This window comes from Phyllostomus hastatus, unplaced genomic scaffold (assembly GCF_019186645.2).
Source record: "Phyllostomus hastatus isolate PE091 unplaced genomic scaffold, TTU_PhHast_1.1 phas_contig_86, whole genome shotgun sequence".
NCBI lineage: Eukaryota > Metazoa > Chordata > Mammalia > Chiroptera > Phyllostomidae > Phyllostomus > Phyllostomus hastatus.
Window position 1 is genome coordinate 83,882,691 of NW_025333977.1, and position 23,231 is coordinate 83,905,921.

The 23,231-nt window shown below is 37.4% G+C and overlaps 1 protein-coding gene across 2 annotated transcripts in view; it reads right to left on the reverse strand.

Annotated features, from left to right (window-relative positions):
* LOC123827056 (limbic system associated membrane protein) overlaps window positions 1-23,231 on the reverse strand; it is a 633,910-nt gene that overhangs the window by 295,575 nt on the left and 315,104 nt on the right. For both annotated transcript variants that reach the window (XM_045851349.1, XM_045851347.1), the window contains exon 2: window positions 19,237-19,469. In XM_045851349.1, the coding sequence (XP_045707305.1) occupies window positions 19,237-19,469 (233 nt within the window). The remainder of the gene's footprint in view (window positions 1-19,236; window positions 19,470-23,231) is intronic.

Consider the following 23,231-nt stretch of genomic DNA (forward strand, 5'->3'; position numbering starts at 1 on the left):
CAACAATCCTAAAGGAGGCAGAATATCTGAACACTGGGAAGGGGTTTGAATGCTGGGCAGACAATCTAATCTCTTATAATAGTATTTCTTTTTATGAAATTAGTTTAACTCCCTCATTCCTCATTCTAAACATTTAGGATGTTTTGCATAATTGTCTTTAAAAATAATTCCGTGATGATCACTTTGAACAAAAATCTGTAGTTTCATTCGGGAGGTTTTTATTTCTACATATTCATGGAAGGGGAATTACTGGGTCAAATGATGCAAGTATATTTTAAAACTTTGATAGACATCTCTATCTTCCTTTAGTAAAGTTTCCACTAATTTACACTCTAAACAGGGAGATATAAAGGTGTTAGTTTTCCTACTGACTTTCTGATTCAGATTAGCTACATTTTGTTAACTTTTTCTCAGTATTATTGGTTTTTAAAGAATAACAATTTATTGCTGTTTTACTTTGCATTTCCTTGATTATATAGTGAGGTTTTAATAGATTTTATCAGGTTTTTTTAAAATTATTTATTTATTTATTTTTAGAGATGGAAGTGAAGGAGAGAGAGAGAGAGAGAGAGAGAGAGAGAGACATCAATGTGCGCAATGTGCGGTTGCTGGGGGTTATGGCCTGCAACCCAGGAATGTATCCTGGCTGGGAATTGAACCTGGGACACTTTGGTTCCTAGCCCGTGCTCAATCCACTGAGCTATGCCAGCTAGGGGCTCAGTTTTCTATTTCCATGGGAACTTTTGTAAATTGACACTATGCCTTCAACAAATTTTAGTCATATTTTCTGTATTTTTTTCTCTCTTTATTAAGCTTGTTCCATTATATTAACTAGAACCTCCAGAATAATGTTAAATTAAAAAAAAAAGACTGTGTTCCGGCTGGTGTGGCTAAGTGGACTGAGCAATGGCCTGAGAACCAAAGGGTCACTGGTTCTATTCCCATTCAGGGAACATGCCTGGGTTGTGGGCCAGGTCCCCCTGTTGGGGGTGCATGAGAAACACATTGATGTTTCTCTCCTACTCTCTCTCCACCCCCTTCCCCTCTGTCTAAAATTAAATAAATAAAATCTTTTAAAAAATGATTGTTGTTATCCTTGCCTTATTCTGTTTTTTCTATAGCACTGTTGAAATTATCCAGATTTTTTTTGTGTTAAGATAGATATCCTCCATATTTGGCTCAGTAAATTTATAAGTAATTAAAAATTTAAAAAATAGAGATAGATTGAATTATATTGTATATATTTTTGTTGGTTTATGGAATTATCTCATAATTTTTCTCCTTTAACTTTTTGATGTAATATATTTTATTTATATATTTCTTTGCAATAGATTATGTTTGAAAATCCTGTTGATTATGCTATATTTAATATGATTTTGGATTCTATTTACTAGCTTTTAACCCTGATATCTACCTTAAGTATTATTACATCTGTTTTACTTTTGTTTTGAAATAATTTCAAGTTTACAGAGAAGTTGCAAGAATAATACAAAGAACCCCCATATACTCTTTACCTAGAGACTTCATTCAAGTTTTGGCATTTGTCCCAATATCTTTTCTAGGAAATGGTCCATTGTAAGATTATATATTACACCCAGTTACCAAATCTAGGACAGTTCCCTTGTCTCTCCTGACTTTCATGACCTTGACATTTATAACATTAACAGGCCAATCTTCCTATAGAATGTCCTCCCATTTGGGTATACCCAATGTCTTATGATTAGACCCAGGTTTTGATAGAAATATTTCAGAAGTGATGCTGTATTCTGCTTATTGCATCCTATCATTTGGCACATGATGCCAATTTGTCTAATTACTTGCAGTATTAACTTTGAATGGTGTCAGCTAGATTTATTTATTTTTGTACTTTTTATTTTTCCTGTTGGTACTTAATAAATAGTTTTTAGGGAGCTACTTTGAGCCTATGTAAAAATCTAAGTATTTCATTTTTACCACCTCATTTCACAACCCATTGATGTTTTTTGCCTGGGTTAATTATTTCTGCAGCGGTTGCCAGGTGATAATTTTCAAATTCTATCATTCCTTCTATATTGATTAGTTGGCATTCTATTACAAGAAGGTTATATTTTCACTTTCAATAACCATTGCTTAAGTTATACCAGTATTATACTGTATTGGTTTCATAGCTTTCAATACCCAAGTTGTCTCAGAATTGGCCAGTGAAGTTCCTTTCAAGCTGGCTTCTGTGTACAGTTAAAATGCCTCATTTTGTTTGAGGACTTCCTAACTTTCTGACAAAACAGATGCTCAAAACTCATATTGCTTTTTCCTTGTCACAGCCCTGTAATAATCTGTTTTTCCAATTAGGCTGGTTATTTCAGTAAAGAGTGATATTTTATTTTATTTTTTAAAAGATTTTATTTACTTATTTTTAGAGAGAGGGGAGAGAGAAAGAGAGGGAGAGAAACATCAATGTGTGGTTGCCTCTTTTGTGTCCCCCATTGGGGACTTGGCCTGTAACCCAGACACATGCTCTGACTGGGAATTGAACCAGCAACTCTTTGGTTCATAGGCTGGCACTCAATCCACTGAGCCACACTAGCCAAGGTTAAAGAGTGATATTTTAAAATCAACACCTGTATGCTAGGAGTGCTCATTTCTACCAGGGTGTAAGTATTACAAGTCCCTCTCAATGGGCAAAGCTAGGAAATACAGACATATATTTACATCTATCTATCTATCTATCTATCATCTATCTATTAATCACTGTCTATCTTCTATTAACTCATGAATAAACACCAATAACCCTGATTTAAAATTTCAATCTACTAGTGAACAACACAAGATTCATTTTAACTTTCTCCCTTTCCATATTTATATTTCCCTAATAGTGAGAAACTGGTTATTATTATCTTCAATATATTGAATAACTTTCTCAATTACCTTAAATATAGTTAACATCCTAAACCTTCATGACTGCCTTCCTGTATAGATGCCCCTCTTTTATGGGCCCTGTGCCCTATAGTGGTCACAACCCACTTAGAAAACTGCCTTGGGTAGGTCCTGGCACAGGTTGAGTTCCTTTCCCACTACACTTCAGCTTGTGTAATACCTTTTTGACTGAAGAAAGGAAAGGGGCCTTATGTGTTCTGTGTACTTTGTCACTTAGGGAGACCTAGGACTGGACAAATTATAAAGGCAACCTAAATCATCTCATTGTCCAAAAATAAATGTTATCCATTTATAACAAAATGAAAACAATAAAAGTACATACATATTAAAATCAATATATATGCCATATTTTTTGACTTTTAAATATAAGTTTTCTAGAGTTGCCTTTAGCCCTGACTGATGTGGCTCATTTGTTTGGTAATCATTCCACAAAGTGAAAAATCACCAGTTTGACACCTGGTCAGGGAACATGCCTGGGTTGTGGGTTCAGTCCCCAGTTGGGCAGCATAGGAGAGGCAAATGATTGATTTTTCTCTCTTGCATTGATGTTTTTCTCTCACATTGATGTTTCTCTCCCTCTCTTTCTCCCCCCCTCCCCTCTCTCTAAAAACAAACAAGTACAATCTTTTTAAAAAGTTGCCTTTAATATTTTTAAGAGTACATATTTTTGTTTTCAGTTGTTTTTGGTAATATATAGAAAATATAAATGTTACAGATATTGATGATGTATGGTGACTTATGGTACTATTTAAAATTTTTGAAAGAGTTGCTATCCTTACCTTTATAGGTAAAATCTTTGTGTAAAAACCTCACACATTTGTAAGTAGCCACATATGTTATTATGTAATTGTAAGTAAAAATAACTTTTGATGCAGAATAGATATAGTTAAGCTACCTAGGAGTTGCAGATTCAGTATGGAATAAATCTCCACCCCCAAATTCTCTCTAATCACTGTCAAAATTCAGATGATAAGATTCAAGATTTGAATATTACTGAACATGTATTGATCTATATTTTTAAGTAGCTTTCTTCCCTTTATGGAGTTTGGGTTTTACTCTGAGGCAAAATAATTTCATCTCTCTTCCCTTATTTTTCTCATCTTCAAGAAGGATAAATTCAGGTTAGAGTAGAAAGTATGTAGATGTAAATAGTTGATTTGTTAACTAAAAGATGGACTACATATACATATGAAGACCTTGGAGACAGTTATTAATTATGGGTGAGTGAGCTTGATTTAGATAAAATGTTTCTTACAGAGGAAAGATCAAATTAGAACTGCATGAGGTAATGTTCCCAAATATTTTAGCCCCAAAGTTTCACTTCTTGCTATTACATTAACTCTGTGATAGCTTATGTGAACAGTGATGTCTTTAAAGTCTGAACCTGACCTATTAACAGCTAATCAAGGGGCTATTGTGTAAAAAATTAAGCTGAAGTATAGAAAAATTAGTAAACTTCAGCATGTAAAATCCAAATGAGAATTCCAGTTAATCATTAAGATTCTCCATAATCAACAGAATTAACCTTAAGATAAAATCTAACTAAAGATTTCAAATACTTTATTAGAATGCTTTAAAAATATAGAGCTCCAGGTTAAGTTCAATTAGAATGCAGTGGCAAACTTTTTGTATGAAATTTTGTAGACAGTGCTAAGTTATTGAAGAAATAATCAATGCAACATGGAAATTAAGGAAGGGAGAAGGATGGAAGATAAAGGAGAACCAAGAAAGTAATGAAAGGACAGAGGAGAGAGAGAGAAAGGACACCTACTTAGAGTATTGGGTGATAGATTTGGTGAAAATTAGGGGTGTTTCATAAAATTGTTAAACGCTTCTAAGGATTTAAAATCTTATAAACATTAAGTCCTAGATGAGTACTCATTTTAAAAAATTAAATAACATCTGAGTTTTCAATTATCAACTTAAAAGGAAATCTACTGACATTATACTTGTAAATCATTATAGATATTCTGTCAGTCAACATAAGTAAGATACATGAATTATGGCTTTTTTAAAGATTTTATTTATTTATTGTTAGAGAGGGAAGGGAGGGAGATAGAGAGAGAGAGAGAAACATCAATGTGCAGTTGCTGGGGGCCATGGCCTGCAACCCAGGCATGTGCCCTGACTGGGAATTGAATCTGCAATGCTTTGGTTTGCAGCCCGCGCTCAATCCACTGAGCTATGCCAGTCAGGGCTGAATTATGGCTTTTTAAATATGGGGGTGGGAAAACAAACAGCAAACATGTATAGTTTCAGAATGAGTCCAATTTTTGTTTTTTCCCCATAATTATATTGATTTAATTAAGGCAATTATTCAATGAATTTCCTTATAAATAATGGATTCTCACAATCTATATATGTGATTTGAGTCATAGTGCTGAGGACAATTTTTTAAATTCCACTTATTATTATAACCTAGCAGACAGGAGCCTGTCCACGTGGCATCTTGGTGAATGACCCAACATTTAATTCTGGAATGAACAGGTTTTTATTTTATTTATTTGCAATATTCCAACCTTGGAGGGACTCAGAGCACTTAATTTTGAAGCCCTGTTTTCCCATGAGACCCAGTAATTCCATTGTTCCCCAAAGAATATGAGCCAAAACCAACTCCAATAGTTCCCCATCTCCTTATCTTAAGTTGGCTGAACAAACAGTTCTCCAGTCTCTTTGGAAAGTACCAATATAACTATCTTCATACAGCAGCTCTCTCCTTTAGGATCTGGGGTATGATATCATGAGCCTCTGTTTTATAGTCCAAGAATACATGTGCTGCAGTGCACTGGATCATGGTGAATTCCAGAAAAGGCATAAGTCCCAAGAGTCCAGATAAAGCCCACATTTGCATCGCAGCAGGTCAATGTGTTGCAAGGCAGGATCTTTGGTGGCTTTGGAGTCCAGCAGAAAAAGCATGATCAGGGCAGCAACATGCCATTCTTTCCCTTACTATACCAGGCCACATGGCTAAATAGTCCCTACAAATGGCACAGCTGCTACTTCACTACAGGCAACGTGGCTCATTCTTTCACTACAAGCTACATAATGGCTCTTCCTCCTTACCCTTCCTCATATGGCTCCTATCTCCCTTCTGGCAGAATGGCTTTTCTTCATGGCTATCTTCCCTTAGTTCAAATCCTGGCCCAGAGCCTCCTGTGTGACCTCATCCCAACTCCTCCCAAAATGAGCTACATTTGCCAGTTTCCTATATAGCTCACATTCTGTCTGCTGCCATCCGCAGTCAGGGCAAGAGTGGCTCAGTGATCCAGATGGATCCCTCCCTCAACCCACTACATCTCAAGTTAATATATATTCTGAAAGCCATACCCACCTTGCCCTGGGGCGGTAGCATAGCCATTATTTTGCCTTTGTTATGAAAAGTATCTTAAGCCATATTGTCTGCTCTGCTCACCCCTTAACACCAACTGTAGGCTGTGGGGACCTTGGAAATCCCTTGCTCAACACCTCATGACAATTCCTTCCTTTTTGACTTTGTACCCTTTACAATCTTATAAAGGACAATGGGTGAAGGTCTTGTGAGCTGCTGGAGCTACTTCCTGCTGGCCATGACCATCATCCTACCTACCCCTAGGTCCAGGAATTCCTAACAGAGTGTGGGTTTGGAGCAGAGGGTGGCCTTCACATGTAGGGAAGGACCTTGCAGAGTCCAGGTCAGTTGGTAGTTTTTGGGGAGCAGCATGCTCAGTATCCAAGGGCTGCCACTCCTGGACATGTTGGCATCCTTATATTCTGGGGGTACCACTTCTAACAAGGTTAGAAGTCACAATTGAAATCCTAACCACTAAACGACAAAGGAAGGGATTGATTCTTCGATGTCCTATATAAGGAAAAGAGTGGGTTCCCTAGAGGAAGGTGTGAAAGTCATGTCACACTGGTCCAAAGTTATTTTGCCCATCTTTCTAGTTTGTTCCAGGGAATTTATGCCAAGGAAGAAGAGGCCTTGGGCAGAAGAAACCAAAATCCCACACAAGAGTCTCCCTTCTCAGAAAATCAGATTAAGTCTCACCAATCCCAGTCCTCAGGTGCCTTCCACATAACCACTAACTGCTGAGCTCCCTTAACAGTGATCAACAGGTGTGACATGTCTTGCACACCTTCCTTCAGGTAAGCTACTCTTTTCCTAATGTGAGACATTGAAAAGAATCAGTCCCTGTCTTTGACATTTAGTGGTTATGGTTTTAATTATGCCTTTTAACTTTCTTGTCAAACTTGTTGCCCTCCGAATACAACAAGGATGCCAAGATGTCACGGAATGCCAGTCCTTGGACACCGAGCATGCTGTCCCCTGGGGATAGCCGACTGACCTGGACTCTGCAAGGTGCTTCCCCACATGTGAAGGCTATCCTCCCTACACATCCCCGCTTTGTAGGGATCCCTGGACCCAGGAGTAGACAGAATGATGGTCATGGCCAGCAGGAACTACCTCCAGAAGATCATGAGACCTTTGCCCATTGTCCTTTATAAGATTATAAAGGGTCCAAAGTCAAAAGGGGGGAATTGTAATGGTGTACAGAGCAAGGGCTGCCTGGGAAAACAGGAGACAACCCCCACAGGGAAGCAGATGATACAGCTCAAGATACTTTAATAACAAAGGCAAGATAATAGTTGTGCTACTGTCTTGGGGCAAGGTGGGCATGACTTCCAGGATATATCCTGACTAGAGATGTAGCCAAGGAGAGGCAGGGTTCCGCCTATATCCCTGAGTCACTCTTTCCCTGACTGAGGATGGCAGAAGAGAAAATGTAAACTATACAGAAAACCAGCACATGTAGCTCACAGTGGGAGGAGTCAGAGGTGAGGTCACGCAGGAGGCTCTGGGTCAGGATTTAAACTAAGGGTGGGCAGACATGAGGGATAGAGGCATGATGAAAGGGTGTAGAAGAGCCATGCTGCCAGTAGTGAGAAAGGAGCCATGTGGGCTGTAGGAGCTAGTCCACCATGGGCTAGAAGGAAAGCAACCATGCTACTTTGATAATGCCCACTCTAACAGACACCAAAGTCGCCAAAGATCCTGCCCTGCAAGATGCTGACCTGCTGCCATCCAAACCCAGACTTTATCTGGACTTGGGACTTACATCTTTCCTGGACTTCACCATGCTCCAGTGTACCAGGGCATACGTATTCTTGGACTAGAACATGGAGGCTGATGACAATGTACCCCAGATCCTGAAAGAAAGAGCTGCTGTGAGACTGTTCATGCAGCCAGTTTAAGATAAGGAATGAGGAACTACTGGGGCTTTTGGCATATAGCCTTTTGGGGAACAAGGGAAATGCTAGTACTTGTGGGAAAGGTTGGAATATTGTAAATAAAAACTTGTTCCTTCCAGCATTAATTGTTGGGTCATTCATTAAGGTGCCATGTGGATGTCCCCCTGTCTGCTTGGTTATAATTTTATAGTGAAACTTAAATATAAACTTAGAAATAGATTTCTGTTTTTTTAAAACTATCCCCAATTCTAGAATATGCAGATTAGGGCATTTCTAAAACAATGTTAGCCAAATCAGAGTAGTGTAAAAAGAGAGCAAAAGACTCAACATTGAAATGACCACTCTGCTATGGGTACTGAACATTTGGCATAATGTAATAAATAAATGGAAAATATGATAAATCTTGTAAGGTATGTTGAATGAGATGTTTAAATAAAATTTCACATCTTTAAAATATTGTTGCATGATGATTTCCTTTGTATCACATACATATGGAAAGTCTTAATGTCAGTTTAAGAAAGTCTTATTTTTGGAGTCACTATTTCCACTATTTCTTTAGGCTTAAGAACATGAGTTTAATCTATGTTTTTGATGAGTACACAGATATATTTTATTTTATTTTATTTTTCTATTACAAGGCTCTAGTACATGCTCCTCAGAATTTTAGATATGGTGTGATACTATACTACATCATACAGAAAAATGAGCAAGCAAGCAACAGCAAATTCATTTCATTGATTGTTTAGATCCCTAAAATAATAGTTCTTGGTTTTTCACATGTATCTGAATCACCTGAAGAACATAATGTATTTGCACATTTTGGCCACATCCTCAGAGATTGGGAATCTGCATTTTGACAAGCCTAATAAACCCAAATATTGACTTGTTGCAGGTTATGCAAAGATTACATAAAGAGAAACAATGCCTTTAAAAAATTCCTGACAAACAAAAGTCCTGGACTAGATGGCTTCACAGGTGAATTTTACCAAACATTCAAAAAACTCAGGCCTCTCTTTCTCAAACTATCCCAAAAATTTCAAAAGAAGGAAACACCCCCAATTACATTTTACAAGGCAACACTATCCTAATTCTAGACCCAGCTAAAGATACTACCAAAAAGAAAATTACAGGCCAATATCCCTGATGAACATAAATGGTAAAATCTCCTACTATATCAGCAAACCTGATCCACTGATACATTAAAAAATCACACACCATGATCAAATGGGATTTATCACAGGCACCCAAGGCTGATACAATATCTACAGAGCAATAAGAATGGTACACCAGATAATCACAATGAAGAAAACACTTATATGACCATATCAGTAGTGTAGAAAAAGAAATTTGATAAAATCCAGCACCTATTCATAATAAAATCTCTTAGCAAACTAGGAATAGAGGAAAAATACCTCAATATAATAAAGGCCATATATGACAAACCCACAGTCAATATGATGCTCAATGGGCAGAGTAAAAGTGTTTCCCTTAAGATCAAGAACAAGACAAGGATGTCCACTTTCACCACTCTTATTCAACATAGCACTGGAAGTCCTAAGCACAATAATCAGACAAGAAGAAGAAGAAAAAAAAAAGCATCCAAATTGGGAAGGAAGAAGTAAAACTGTCACTGTTTGAAGATGACAAGATATTGTACATAGAGAACCATAAAGATTTCACCAAGAAACTATTAGAACTGATAAATAAATTCAGTAAAATAATAGGATACAGAATAAATGTCCAGATATCAGTTGCAGTTTATACACCAGTAATGAACTATCAGAAAGGGAAACTAAGAAAATAATTCTATTTACTATTGCATCAAAAAATAATTAAAAAATAATTTAACCAAGGATGTAAAAAATGTATACTTGGAAAATTAGAATACACTGAAGAAAGAAATTGAAGAATATACAACTAAGTGGAAGCATGTACTGTCTTCATGGATAGGAAGAATTAACATCATTAAAATGTCCATACTACCCAAAGCAATCTATAGATTCAATGCAATTCCTATGAAGACACCAATGGCATGTACCATAGATCTAGAACAAATATTCCAAAAACTTATACAGAACCACAAAAGCCTGAATAGCCACAGAAATCTGGAGAAAGAAGATCAAGTTTGGAAGAATTGTGCTACCTGATAGCAAACTATTCTACAAGGCTATAGTAATCAAAACAGTATGGTACTGGAATAAAAACAGACATGTAGATCAGTGGAACAGAATAGAGGACCCAGGAATAAACCTATGCCTTTATGATCAAGTAATTTTTGACAGAGAAGGCAAGAACTTACAACGAAGTAATGATAGTCTATTCAATAAATGGTGTTGGGAAAATTGGACAGATACATACAAAAAATAAAACTAGATCACCTTCTTATACCACACACAAGAATAAATTAAAATGGGTTAAAGAATTAAATGTAAGAATCAAAATAATAAAAAAACCTAGAAGAAAACATAGGCAGTAAAATTTCAGACATTCCTCGTAGCAATTTTTTTTTTGGATATATCTCCTCAGGCAAAGGAAACAAAAGAGAAAATAAACAAATGGGACTACATCAAACTAAAAAGTATTTGTATTTCAAAGGAAGCCATCAACAAAGTGAAATGACAACCTACTGAATGGGAGAACATATTTGCCAAGGATACATCTGACAAGGGCTATTAACCAAAATTTATAAATAACTTATACAGCTCAACATCAAGAAAATCAAATAATCCAATTCAAATATGGGCAAACAAGTTCAATAGACACTTCTCCAAAGAGGACATATGGATAGGTGATAGACATATGAAAAGATGCTTAATGTCACTAATTATTAGAGAGATGTAAATTAAAACCACAATGAGTTAATCACCTCACCCCTGTGAGAATGGCTATCATCAATAAATCAACAAACAACAAGTATTGGAAAAGATGTGGAGAAGAGAGAACCTTTTTTGCACTGTTGGTGAGAATGCAGATTGGAGCAACTACTGTGGAAAGCAGTATAGAGTTACCAAAAATATTAAAAATAGAACTGCCTTTGACCTAGCAATTGCATTTCTTGGAATATATCCAAAGAAACCTGAAACACTAATTCAAACAAATATATGTTCATTGCAGCTTTATTTACACTAGCTAAGATTTAGAAGCAGGCCAAGTACCCAACAACATGAGTTGATTAAAAAAGCTGTGGTATATTTACACAATGGAATACTACTTGGCTATAACAAAGATGGAAATCTTACCTTTTCTAATAGCATGGTTGACCTGGATAGTATTAAGCTAAGTGAAATAAGCTGGCCAGAGCAAGAGAAGTGTCACATTATTTTACCTATACATAGAACCTAATAAAAAATTAACTAACAAACAAAATAGAAACTGACTCATAGAGAATTGACTGACACCTGTCAGAGATGAGAAGGTTTCAGTGGCTGGGTGAAAAAAGTGAAGGGATTAAGCAAAATTAAAAGACTCAGAGATACAGACTGCAGTATGACGATTACCAGAGGGAAAGGGCAGGTGGAGGGATGTAGAAGAGAGTAAAGGAGGAATAAATGGTAATGGAAGGAGACGACTTTGGGTGGTAAACACACAAGATAATATACAGATAATGTATTATAGAATTGTAAACCCAAAACCCATATAATTATATTAAGCAATGTCACTCCAATAAATTCAATAAAATTTTTTTAAAAATAAAAACTTTGGTTTAACACAAGTGCCTCCATCTTTGGCATGATCAGAATAAAAAGGAAATCATAGAAATGTGTAACCTTTGGAAAAACAATTAGCATTATTTATGGGAACAAATGTCTATTTCATTGAAGTTAATGGTGATGTTTTCTTAATCTCTGATCTAACAATCTATGAAGGAGATAGTATAGGAACTAAAATATATGGCTTTAGAATTGGGTCCCAAAATTTATTATCTCAAATATATGTTAATATTTGAAAAGCCTTGGCTTCCACTGATGCAACATGTAATACTACTGATCACAAGTGATCCCAAAGGTCATTATGAATTTATATATTTGCTGGTGAAAAACTTTCACCTGTGTAACTTATGAGGAAGGTATGTGGAGAAGTCATGGAACTAAAGATTGAGTTTAGAAAACCATTCACGAAATTTATTTCAGCACAGGATATTTTCCATGTAATGTCACTCATAGCCTGATGAAAACTTTCTTTGTGCAAAATAATCATTGAAGTACAGAGAAGATACATTGGAGATGTTGTAAAGTCACTGACATGGTGAGGATGTATATCAAAGGAAAGAAAGATACACCAGGGGAAGTGGAATGCAGGCGAAATGTGAGGAAGTGCAAACACTTGAAAATTTATGAAGATTTTTTGATGTCTAGAGCAGTTTTTATGTCTCAACCACTTTTTTTCAGCTTTGATACTTGTAAATGGACAGTTTGGAAAGAGATTTTTTTCCCCATAGGACTTAGCTAAGTAAGCAGTCTTGGAAGCCATAAGTTGTTACTATGAAAGTTAAAATATTTATCAATCTACCTGTTATCTGTCTCATGCCCAACAAAATTCATTTTAGAAGTATTTACAGGTATAGCACTGTCTGAAAGCAAATAAAATGTGCATAATTACTTCTCCAGATGCTTTTAAGGCATCCAATTCTTTTAAAGAACTGGTTTTCAAAATGTGATCCCTGCACCAGCAGCAGGAGCATTATCTAGGAACTTGTTAGAAATTATCGAGCCCCACCCCAAAACTCCTCAATAAGAATTCTTGAGAGGTTTCACCAATCTAAAAGTTAACATCTATGTTTTGCTGACATGTACAGCATGTTCTCCTCAAACATCCTTAATAAATGTAGCTAAGAGCTTAAAAGTTATGCTGGTCTAAAAAATCTTTAGAATCTTAAAGAAATAATGTTAAAGACTAGATACTAAGAAAAAGAACAACTAAAGAAAATAAACTGGAGTGACACAAAATAAAAGTTGAAAGAGCCTACCAGAAGGGTAATAGGCAATGGTAGCAGCTGTCAGACACTGGGCATCACCCCCCCAGGGCCAAAGTGAGCCTTATGAGAGACACAGTAGCAGCAGCAGCAAAGTGTGATAGTGGCCATAGTTGTCGTCGTCGTCGTCATCATCATCATCATCATCATCATCATCATCTATTGGCTGAGAACACATGATCTCTAGACACCAGGCTAGGGACATACATAGATCATCCAATTGAATTCTTATAGTAAATTTAGAGGATTTAAAATTTTAACTTTACCTGTGTTTTACATATGACAAAATTAAGTCTTAGATAAATTAAGTGGTTTACCCCAAAATTAATTTTAGTAGCAAGAAGGAAAACTGAGATTCAGGAGTTCTGGCCAAGATGGAGGCATCGGTAGATACACTGCCTCCTCACACAACCCAAAGAAGGACAATAACAAATTGAAAAACAAAAAAAAACCAACCAGAACTGCCAGAAAATCAAACTGTATGGCAGTTTGACAACTGAGGTGTTAAAGAGGAAATATTCATCCAGATTGGTAGAAGGGGCAGAGACAGGCTGCCAGGAAAGAGAGGACGTGTGGCAAGGAAGCAGCTGGAGGACCAGACAAGGCAGTGGCTGGCAGACAGGGTGGTCCCATATTTGCATGTGGGTAAACCTAGAGGAAGAACTGGGGAGAGACACAGACCACACAACCCAGGGTTCCAGCACCAGAAAAGAAAGCCTCTAAACTTTTGACTGAAAAACCTGTGGGTTGAGGCGATAGGAGAAACTCCCACCCTCATAGGAGAGTTCACTGGAGAGACCCACAGGCTCCTAGAACATACACAAACCCACCTGCCTGGGAATCAGCAACAGAAGGCCCCAATTTGCTTGTGGGTAATGGGGGAATTGAGTGTTAGCCAGCGGAGAGTTGAGCAAGTCGCACTGTTCCCTCTCTGACTCCTCCCCCACATACAGCACCACAAGACAGACACATGGATTGCCTTGGTGAATACCTAAGGCTTCACCCCTTACGACATAACAGGAGTTCTGAGACAAAGAAATATGGCCCAAATGAAAAAATAGATCAATACTCCAGAAAAAGAACTTAGCGACAAAGAGATAGACAACCTATCAGATGCAAAGTTCAAAACACTGGTAATCAGGATACTCATAGAAATGGTTGAGTATCATCGCGGAATAGAGGAAAAGGTGAAGGCTATGCAAAATGAAATAAAGAAAAATATATAGGGAATCAACAATGAAGGGAAGAAAACTGGGACTCAAATCAATGATTTGGAGCAGAAGGAAGAAATAGTCAACCAGAGCAAAATGAAGAAACAAGAATTCAAAAATATTAGGAGAGGCCTAGGAACCTTTGAGACAACTTTAAATGTTCCAACATCTGAATCATAGGGGTGCCAGAAGGAGAAGAGGGAAAGTAAGAAATCGCATACTTATTTGAAAAAATAATGAAGAAAAACTTCCCCAATCTGGCAAAGGAAATAAACTTCCAGGATGTCCAGGAAGCCCAGAGAATACCAAAGACGTTGGACCCAAGGAAGCACAAACCAAGGCACATCATAATTATATTACCCAAGCTGAAAGATAAGGAGAGAATCTTAAAAGCTGCAAAAGAAAAGGAGACAGTTACCTATAGAGGAGTTCCCATAAGACTGTCAGTGGATTTCTCAGAAGAAACCTTGCAGGCCAGAAGGGGCTGGAAAGGAGTATTCAAAGTCATGAAAGGTAAAGACCTACCTCCAAGATTACTCTATCCAGCAAAGCTATCATTTAGAATGGAAGGGCAGATAAAGTGCTTCTCAGATAAGGTCAAGTTAAAGGAGTTCATCATCACCAAGCCCTTATTATATGAAATGTTAAAGGAATTTATCAAAGAAAAGGAAGAAGATCAAACCTATGAATAGTATAATGACAATAAACTGACAACTATCAACAACTGAACCTAAAAAACAGAACCAAACCAAAAATAAACTAAGCAAACAGCTAGAACAGGAACAGAATCACAGAAATGGAGGTCATATGGAGGGTTATCAGTAGGGAGAAGGAAGGAGGAGAATGGTAGGAAAGGTACAGGGAATGAGAAGCATAAATGGTAATCACAAAATAGACAGAAGGAGGTTAAGGAGAGTATAGGAAATGGAGGAGTCAAAGAACTTATATTTATGACCCTTGGACATGAACTAAGGGGAGGGAGTGCTGGTGGGAAAGGGGGTGCAGGGTGAGAGGGAATAAGGGGAGAAAAAATGGGACAACTGTGATAGCATAATCAATAAAATATACTTAAAAATAAAAATCAAAAAATCAAAAAAGAAGTAAAAATGAGATTCAAACAGGCAGTATGAATTCAAAGCCCACCTTTGAACTGCTATTCTTTCATGATATTTCATAGCCTCTTTGAGCAAAGGGTGGCCTGAAAGGGTGAGCAAGAAAAAAAATACAGTATTTATTTAACAACTACTTAAGTTGGACTTGTAGAAACTATGGAGGGTGAGTAAGACAGAACTTGAAAAAACCTAGACACTCATATTCTGAAGGAAAGTGCTGTGGGATTGGAGGCCAGGAGGATGCCAGCCCTATCTAGAAGCAGAATTTTGAAGTGGGAGAAACATGTAGAGTAGAGGCATGGAGTAGGAAGTAGTGTGAATAAACAGCATATAGGGATGGAACCGTGTCATAATCACAAAAGTGAATGAACTAAGGGGAATTGATTCAGCAATCTGCTGCTAATGATCAAATGCCAACATCCATATAATTGTCCCCCAAAAATCCCCTTTCATGACTCAGGCTCAAGGAAGAGACAATTCTTTCTTCATCTCCTTTATAAGTACAGGTTTCGTTGCTCATTTTCCCTTTCAAAAATATGGTTAAGATGAAATTTCAATAACATCTTGAATCAAACAGATATAGGACTGAAGCCCTTTCTCAGAAAACAGGGGAGAGGGCCTTGAGTAAGCTCCATGAATTGTCTCTGAACTATACCTTTTTACATATTTTAATAAAGTTATTAATATCTACTTAATAATAATATTATTAGAATTAAATGAGACAAGGAATAAATGGTACCTGGCACTTAGTAGGCTCACCTCCATCCATTAATATTAAGTTAAATTTAACAATAGAATATTAAGTTAAATATAAGTTAGTTTCACTTGTGTTGATATGGCATGGAGGTGTGCACAGTATAATCTGACCTAGTTCTAGATTTAACCTTCTTGGGATGATTATGTTTGCAGCTAAAAAGTGTACAGATGAGTAAGAAAAAAGGGAAAGAGTGTTGAACATTTGGCACTAAGAGCTTAGACTTAAATGCAAATGTGGTAGTTCTTAAAGTAATAATAAAAATTACCCATTCTAGTAGGAAGTAGTTCAGATTTGATTCCAAGTTAATTTGGCTCCAAACTACTTCCTGAACTTTTCTGTGGGATCTTGAACAAGTAAACTCAATTTAATGAATTTTTGTTTCCTCATCTAGAAACCATGAAATATAATACTTAGGTTGTCTAATTTTATTCAGTTTGGGACAATACATGATTTCTAGTGAGGTCTCTGGAGACTTTCCAATGATATTGAAGGCTGTGAAAGTATAAATATTGTGTAGCAATCTCATTATATAATATGGAGCTGGTCATTAGATAAAATCTGTTTTATAGAATCTTAAGTAAACTAGTTTTCTCCCTTCCTTCTGCTATCAAATGAGGCACAACTTCTTTGATTTTGAGGTGTGTGTGTGTGTGTGTGTGTGTGTGTGTGTGTGTGTGAGAGAGAGAGAGAGAGAGAGAGAGAGAGAGAGAGAGAGAGAGAGAGGGAGAGAATGTAAACATTTGTTTTGCAGGAAATGCTAAATTAACCTATTTACATATTTACAATTCTTTAGTTATGCTTAAACATTTTAAATGGGCTGCTTGAAACCCAAGCCCTGGTGTCTTTTGCGATTGGATCTCAAGTGCGGTCTACTAAAGGAAAAGGAAAACATTCTATGCTTTCAATGTGATAGGAACTTTGCAAGTCAGTAGACATGCCTTTTAAAAGCAATAAAATGAAGCTGTCAGCCATTGCAAATGGACCAAGATGGAGGTCACATGACTAAATTACCCCTGCAGCAGGCAGCCTCTGATGTATTTTACTCCAGTTTCAACCTATTAATCAGAGGAGCTGGAAGAGCAATAATTTAAATGCTGCAATAATCAATTCCATACACATTAATAGAAGCTACAGTCAAACTTTGCCACACCACTGACTGCACTGGAATCTTGACAGGAGCCCTAGGGCCATGCCTAATTTGCATTAAATTTACATAAAATCATAAATCAAGAATACATGAACACAACCCTAATATTTGTTAGTGCTTAGATCTTGTTAGGTGGATTGAAACTGCTGGTGGTTTGAATTTGCTTACAATAAAATTGTGCAGCTGATCAGTTTTGTTCTCATTCTGCAATTATGGGGAAAGGGACCCAAGAGAGCTATAGTTTGGGGGCATGTGTGTGTGCCATTTAGCGTTTTCATCCTGTAAAATCATGACTCACATGTGCCTGTGGAAACCTGAGTCTAGAAGCACATTGTCCCCAATGACTTTGCAGATCTTTGTCACTGGATTTGCTCACAAATAACTTGCCATTAGATGGAGCCACAAACTACATAGAAAGCTGGTCAGTCACCTGAGAGGACATCAAGGCCTCTGGTAATTTTTATTTTCCAAACAACATTTACTATCATAAAAACAGATAATTAGTGATATTCTTTAGGTTGAATGTAGCAGAGTCCAGACCTTGGGGTGTCCTAATATATAGGATAATAGGCCTGGCTGGGGGAAGGGACACATGGATCAGGGCCACTGAGAGTTATTTTTCAGGCCAGCGGCATATGTGATATGCAAAAATGGCTATTTTGTGTATCAATAACAACAGACTAGTCTCCCAGTTACCGTCTTCCAGCCTAAATGGGGCCAGAAGGTATGCATAGCTTTGACCCAGGATGTAACTGGGAGGCAGCTCCCCCTGGTTACAGTGCCTGTGTGAGAGAGAGCCTGGAGATGGTTTGCTCCACGCCCTGGGGCCACACCTGCCCAGACTTATTATGGCAGCCTAGAAAGGCTGAAAACTGTGGGAGTGCTAGCAGGTATAGCCCATTGTGGAAGGAGTCGGAAATGGGGTTATGGAGGAGGTTCCCAGCTGGGATTTAAAACTAAGGTCAGGCTGCCACAAGGGATGGGGAGAACAATATGAGACCAAGCAGGAAGGAAAGGGGTGAAAGGACTCTTGATGTTGAGCCATGAGAAGATGACACATAGTTTTGGATTAACAAGTAGAGATTGCAGTGGTGACACAGGTGAGGTACTGGGGACTGCAGGAGGCCTGTTTGGCCGAGCATGGATTACTGGGAGGAACTGGGAGTCTAGCTGAGCTACAGATTTCTATTTCTTTTCCTGAGATATGGTACCACTGACTGGCCTGACTGGGCAAAGTGGGGAGGCAGAACTGTGTGTGTGTTGGTGGGTGTTTTAAAGGAACTTTGGGAATTTTAATGGATACATTCTGCCATTACTCTAAACCTGTATAACTTTTGAATAAATAGTTCCTTTCCTTTGCACCAAATTCTAGCATTGAGAGCCAGAATTCCTAACAGCTGGCAGTGGGCAACAAACTCACAGTGACAGAAAGACCCTGGGGGAGGGGGCTTGTTTAGATAACAATACATGAGCACCCCCCATGGGTCCATTCTGCAACATCAAGACAGGTTAAAAAGCAAACCTTCAGCAAAGTATCTAGTATTCAGCAGTGTGATAAAGTGGACTTGACATGGTTTTAAGCATTTTGTGTGTTCTTGTGCTCCTGTTTCAACTTACTCCAACAGCTATGGTTTCATACTCAGGGCTAGGAGAAGACACTCTCACCAAGAGTACTGACTCACAGTGGCAAAACTCAAGTCTATATTCTCCTTAGTCCTCTCAAAATAAAGTTAGGTCTGTTCTTTTGGAGAGAAAATAGATACTTAAGTGCCATGATGTATTTAAAAGTCTTTCTTTTTATTTCCAGAAAGGATTATGCAAGCATTTTATACATCAAAATTATTCAATACCTCCTACCTCTCCTTCCCCACCCACCTATCCCATCCTTTTCTTACCTTGCACGATCAAGTAAACTTGGGAGGTCTTGGGCTCATGCTGTGTCTGAACGGAGCAAGTATAGGAACCCTCATCATAGACATCCACCTTCTGGATTCGAAGGCTATATTCCAGAGAATGGCGTTTCTCCAGCTCAACCCGGGGGTCCAGAGACCACTTGTCATCGCCAGCGAAAATGATTCCAGAACGGTTCAACCAGGCCACCTTCGAGTTCTTATCTTCTACAACGCACCTGTCAGAGCAGAATAACAACATTAGAATGTTAGCCATACCTGCATCTGCATTCATTCTCCATATGATTAGACTCAACAAGACCAGTCAAAAAATAATTTTATGTAGGATGAATCACAACATGATATTTCTTAGGGTCTTATGTATTGCCACTATTTCTCCTTTAGGATCTAATTACTATTAAATGGATAGATGTCACTATATTAAACTCAATTCAGCAATAAACAATGTGAGCATGAGTAATGCAGGCAACTAAAGTTAAGTGGGTATTGATTTCCCACTAGGTTATCTTCTTGTCTAGGAAAAGGTCATTCACACAGAACTCCATCTGTTTAAGTAACTTTGAGAATTAGATGATTGATAATGTGGCGCATTTACTCAATTTTGAATTATACTTATTCTTTCATAAATATTTCCTAAAGACTTGTGTGATGGAGTAGTCATGTACTGCCCCACCACTGTAGAAATTAGACTAGATTTCAGAGTTTGCATCTGATCTGGATGAGTTGGAATGTCCACTCTTAGGAGGAGATGTGTGTGAGCAGCTCCAAGTAAGTGAATAGGTATTGTGTCAAGGTAATCAAAGCCAACATCATCTTGCTTAAGTATGGTTCCAGCTGCTGAGGGCAGCAGGTTGTCTGCTGGCAAGACAGCTTGCCACCAGCATTTTGGATCACATTAGAATGAATTCAATCTTTTATGGGAGATGAAGACACCCATTGTGTAGTTTTTATTCCAAGGAAGATGAAGGAAACTACTTATTTTAGAAACCTGAAAGAGTCTCTCCCTGAAACTTTAAAGAAAGGGGCAAAGTGCACAGATTAGTAAAAGGGTCAATGCTTCATGGTGAGTTGTTTTCTTCAATTCTATTAAGAATCTGGAAATTTAAAAATCAAACAAAAAATTCTCTCTATCACTTTGGCAAGATTTATGTCTGCCCCACAGGAACATTGTCCCAGACCCTGTGCACAGCTGCAGAGCCAGCTGCTCAGCACTCTGGGGCACAAGAGATGGACAGAAGGAGCCTAGAATATGACAGCAAAACAATTAAAACACCATGTTTCCCTGTATTTTCTGAGCCAACTCAAACCTAGGTTTCCTCTCAGGTCAAAACAGCCAGGCATAGAGATTCCACACCCGTGCACAGACAGGAAATCGATGTCCTATCCACAGGCTCTTCACCATAGGGATACAGAGGCCAATTTGTATCTTTCATAAGAAAGAGGAAAGCTGAGTCATTTAAAAATCCCTATGGTACAAAAGACCTACTTACCCCATTAATTTTTGTTGAATTATGTATTTTATTTAGCATGATTATTTTACTTAGTTGGGTACCTTGGTATGGAGGTCTTTCTTTTCTTCTCAGCTTATTTATTTTCCTAAACCCAGGCAAATTAAGGTATCATTTAGTATCTCCATTGCTAAATATGTGTTTCTCTGCCATACAGATATTACTTGATTTCATTACCTGCATTTGATAATTTAAAACTTCTCCATGAGGGAATGCAAAGCTAACTTTATGGACACTTGCTGTTTCTTTCCAGACTCAATATTACTTGTCCTGTTCTATTCATTTATGGCATCATTTCTCTGTCCTTGGTGATGTTTGTGGCACTTCTCTAATTAAAATCATGGATGAATTAATTAATAGGCTGTTTTCTGCCTTCTAGATCATAAATGAAGTTGTTCGTGTAGATTACTGTGTTTTTCCTTTCTACTGAAAAGAATGGAAATGTACCTCTATAAATGCATTTTAAATCTTCTATCACATTTTTCCTTGCACTTGTGTCATCTCTGCAGCTCAACACAGCAGCAGGCAGATATCACAGAGATGTGCCTTGAATGCTATTTAGCCTGGCATATGGTCCTAATATGTTCATTTTGGGAAAAACTGCCATGTAGTAAGTTATACACAAAAATGGTCCATCAATCAAATGAAGACCAAAATGTTGCCTAATTTATTAAAGTATTTGATTTGGTCATTAAGACCAAAACTAATGTGGTGTAAAACAGTAAATGCCTGGTAAATACCTATCATGTGAACTAACAGAGTTACAGTGTAGACACAAGACATATGGTTAGCTATAGGGTGGGGCAAGCATAGGTTTACAATTATAAGTAACAGTTGTAAGTATGCAAAAAAGAGTTTATTGTTGTATTTTTATTTATTGATTATTGTATTATTTTCCAATGAACAACTGTAAACCTACTTTTGCCCATACTTTATATTTCACCCCATCCCAACCCCAATCCCAAGCTCTATAGCATCTGCATAAGAATTGGCCAAATTTTCTTATCAGCACAATGGAAGTTTCTAAGTTGGGCCTTTAGGGTCCTTTTGCTATTTTAGCTATTTTTTTCCATGGAAAGTTAATATTACCACATATTATACCAAATTGTTCTTTAGGTTTCAAGGTTACAGTCATACTCTGAGTACTAGGAAGACCCCTGTGATTCAAATGTACTATCTCTTTAGTCTGAAAGCATTTGTATTCCACTTTCCCACCTTTTCTGTCTCCTAGGGCATTGTAGCTTTGAGACTGTATGACAGGAGAGGCATCTCCTATCCCAGCAACTCCAAGTATGGCTGTTAAATGAAAAAAATAGGCAGAAGTAGGGAAAAGAACTAAATCTAAGTGGAGATTAATAAGGCATTGTTCTGAACTTGTTTCCTTATTTCTTCTGAGTTGCTTAGTAAGTAAACAATAGGTAATGACATTGTCTATCAGGGCTGACTTTAGAAAAGGGCTCTGCAGTGTAGTTTGCCTTTATTGTAAAGGTCAAGGCCTCTTATGGTGAAGACCTTAAAATTAAAACCTTAATAAGATTCTCTGCCATGAATCTTATTCTTTATTCAGATTGCAACCTCATTCTTCATTGTTCTTGTTTCCCTTTTACCTAAAGTACATTTTGCAACCTTTTCCTTTGGCAAACTCCTACACAAAATCTGTCTCAGATGCTCCCTACCTTGTGAAGTACTGTCCAGTTTCCCTGCTTGTGCTAGCATTTTGATTCTTTGTTTTTCTTCTCCTCATCATTATTGAAGAGTAAAGTACAGCCATATCTTCTCAATATTTATACCTTTATTGTCTCAGAAAAAGCCTGACACATAAAAACACTCAATAATTTTTTAATAGATACATGAACATACCAAGATCGTTCACCTCTAATTTCACATTCTTTCACATTCTCTTCTAATACAATACTGAATGTGGAAGAATTTTACTATTCCTAGTGGTTTCATACTTAGGACTAACCACCTTCAGCAGCATAACCTAATCTCTATGAGTCTCTAGAGGGCCTATGACTAAGTCATAACCAATTTTCTCACTATTCATCTTTGTTGAAATAAGTTAATTTGATTTCATTGAATTTTTTCCCCAGTATACTTCACTCTGACATTAGCAATTATTTTTTTCCTTCGAGATACTAATTTCCTCATTCTTACCGTGACTGGTATGGCTCAGTGAGTTGGGCACAGACTTGCAAACTGAAGGGTCTCTGGTTTGATTCCCAATCAGGGCACATGCCTGGATTATGGGCCAGGTCCTGGTTGGGGGAGTGTGAGAGACAACTGATCATCATATCTTTCCCTCTCTTCCTCCCTTTCTTCCCCTTTCCCTAAAAATAAATAAATAATAAATAAAAAGATACTAATTTCCTCATTCTGAAGGACAGCATCCAAATCAGCAATCAAGGCCAAGCAAAACTTCCTCAAAATACAGAATGAGAGAAGAATAAGTACAAACAAAATATTTTTAAT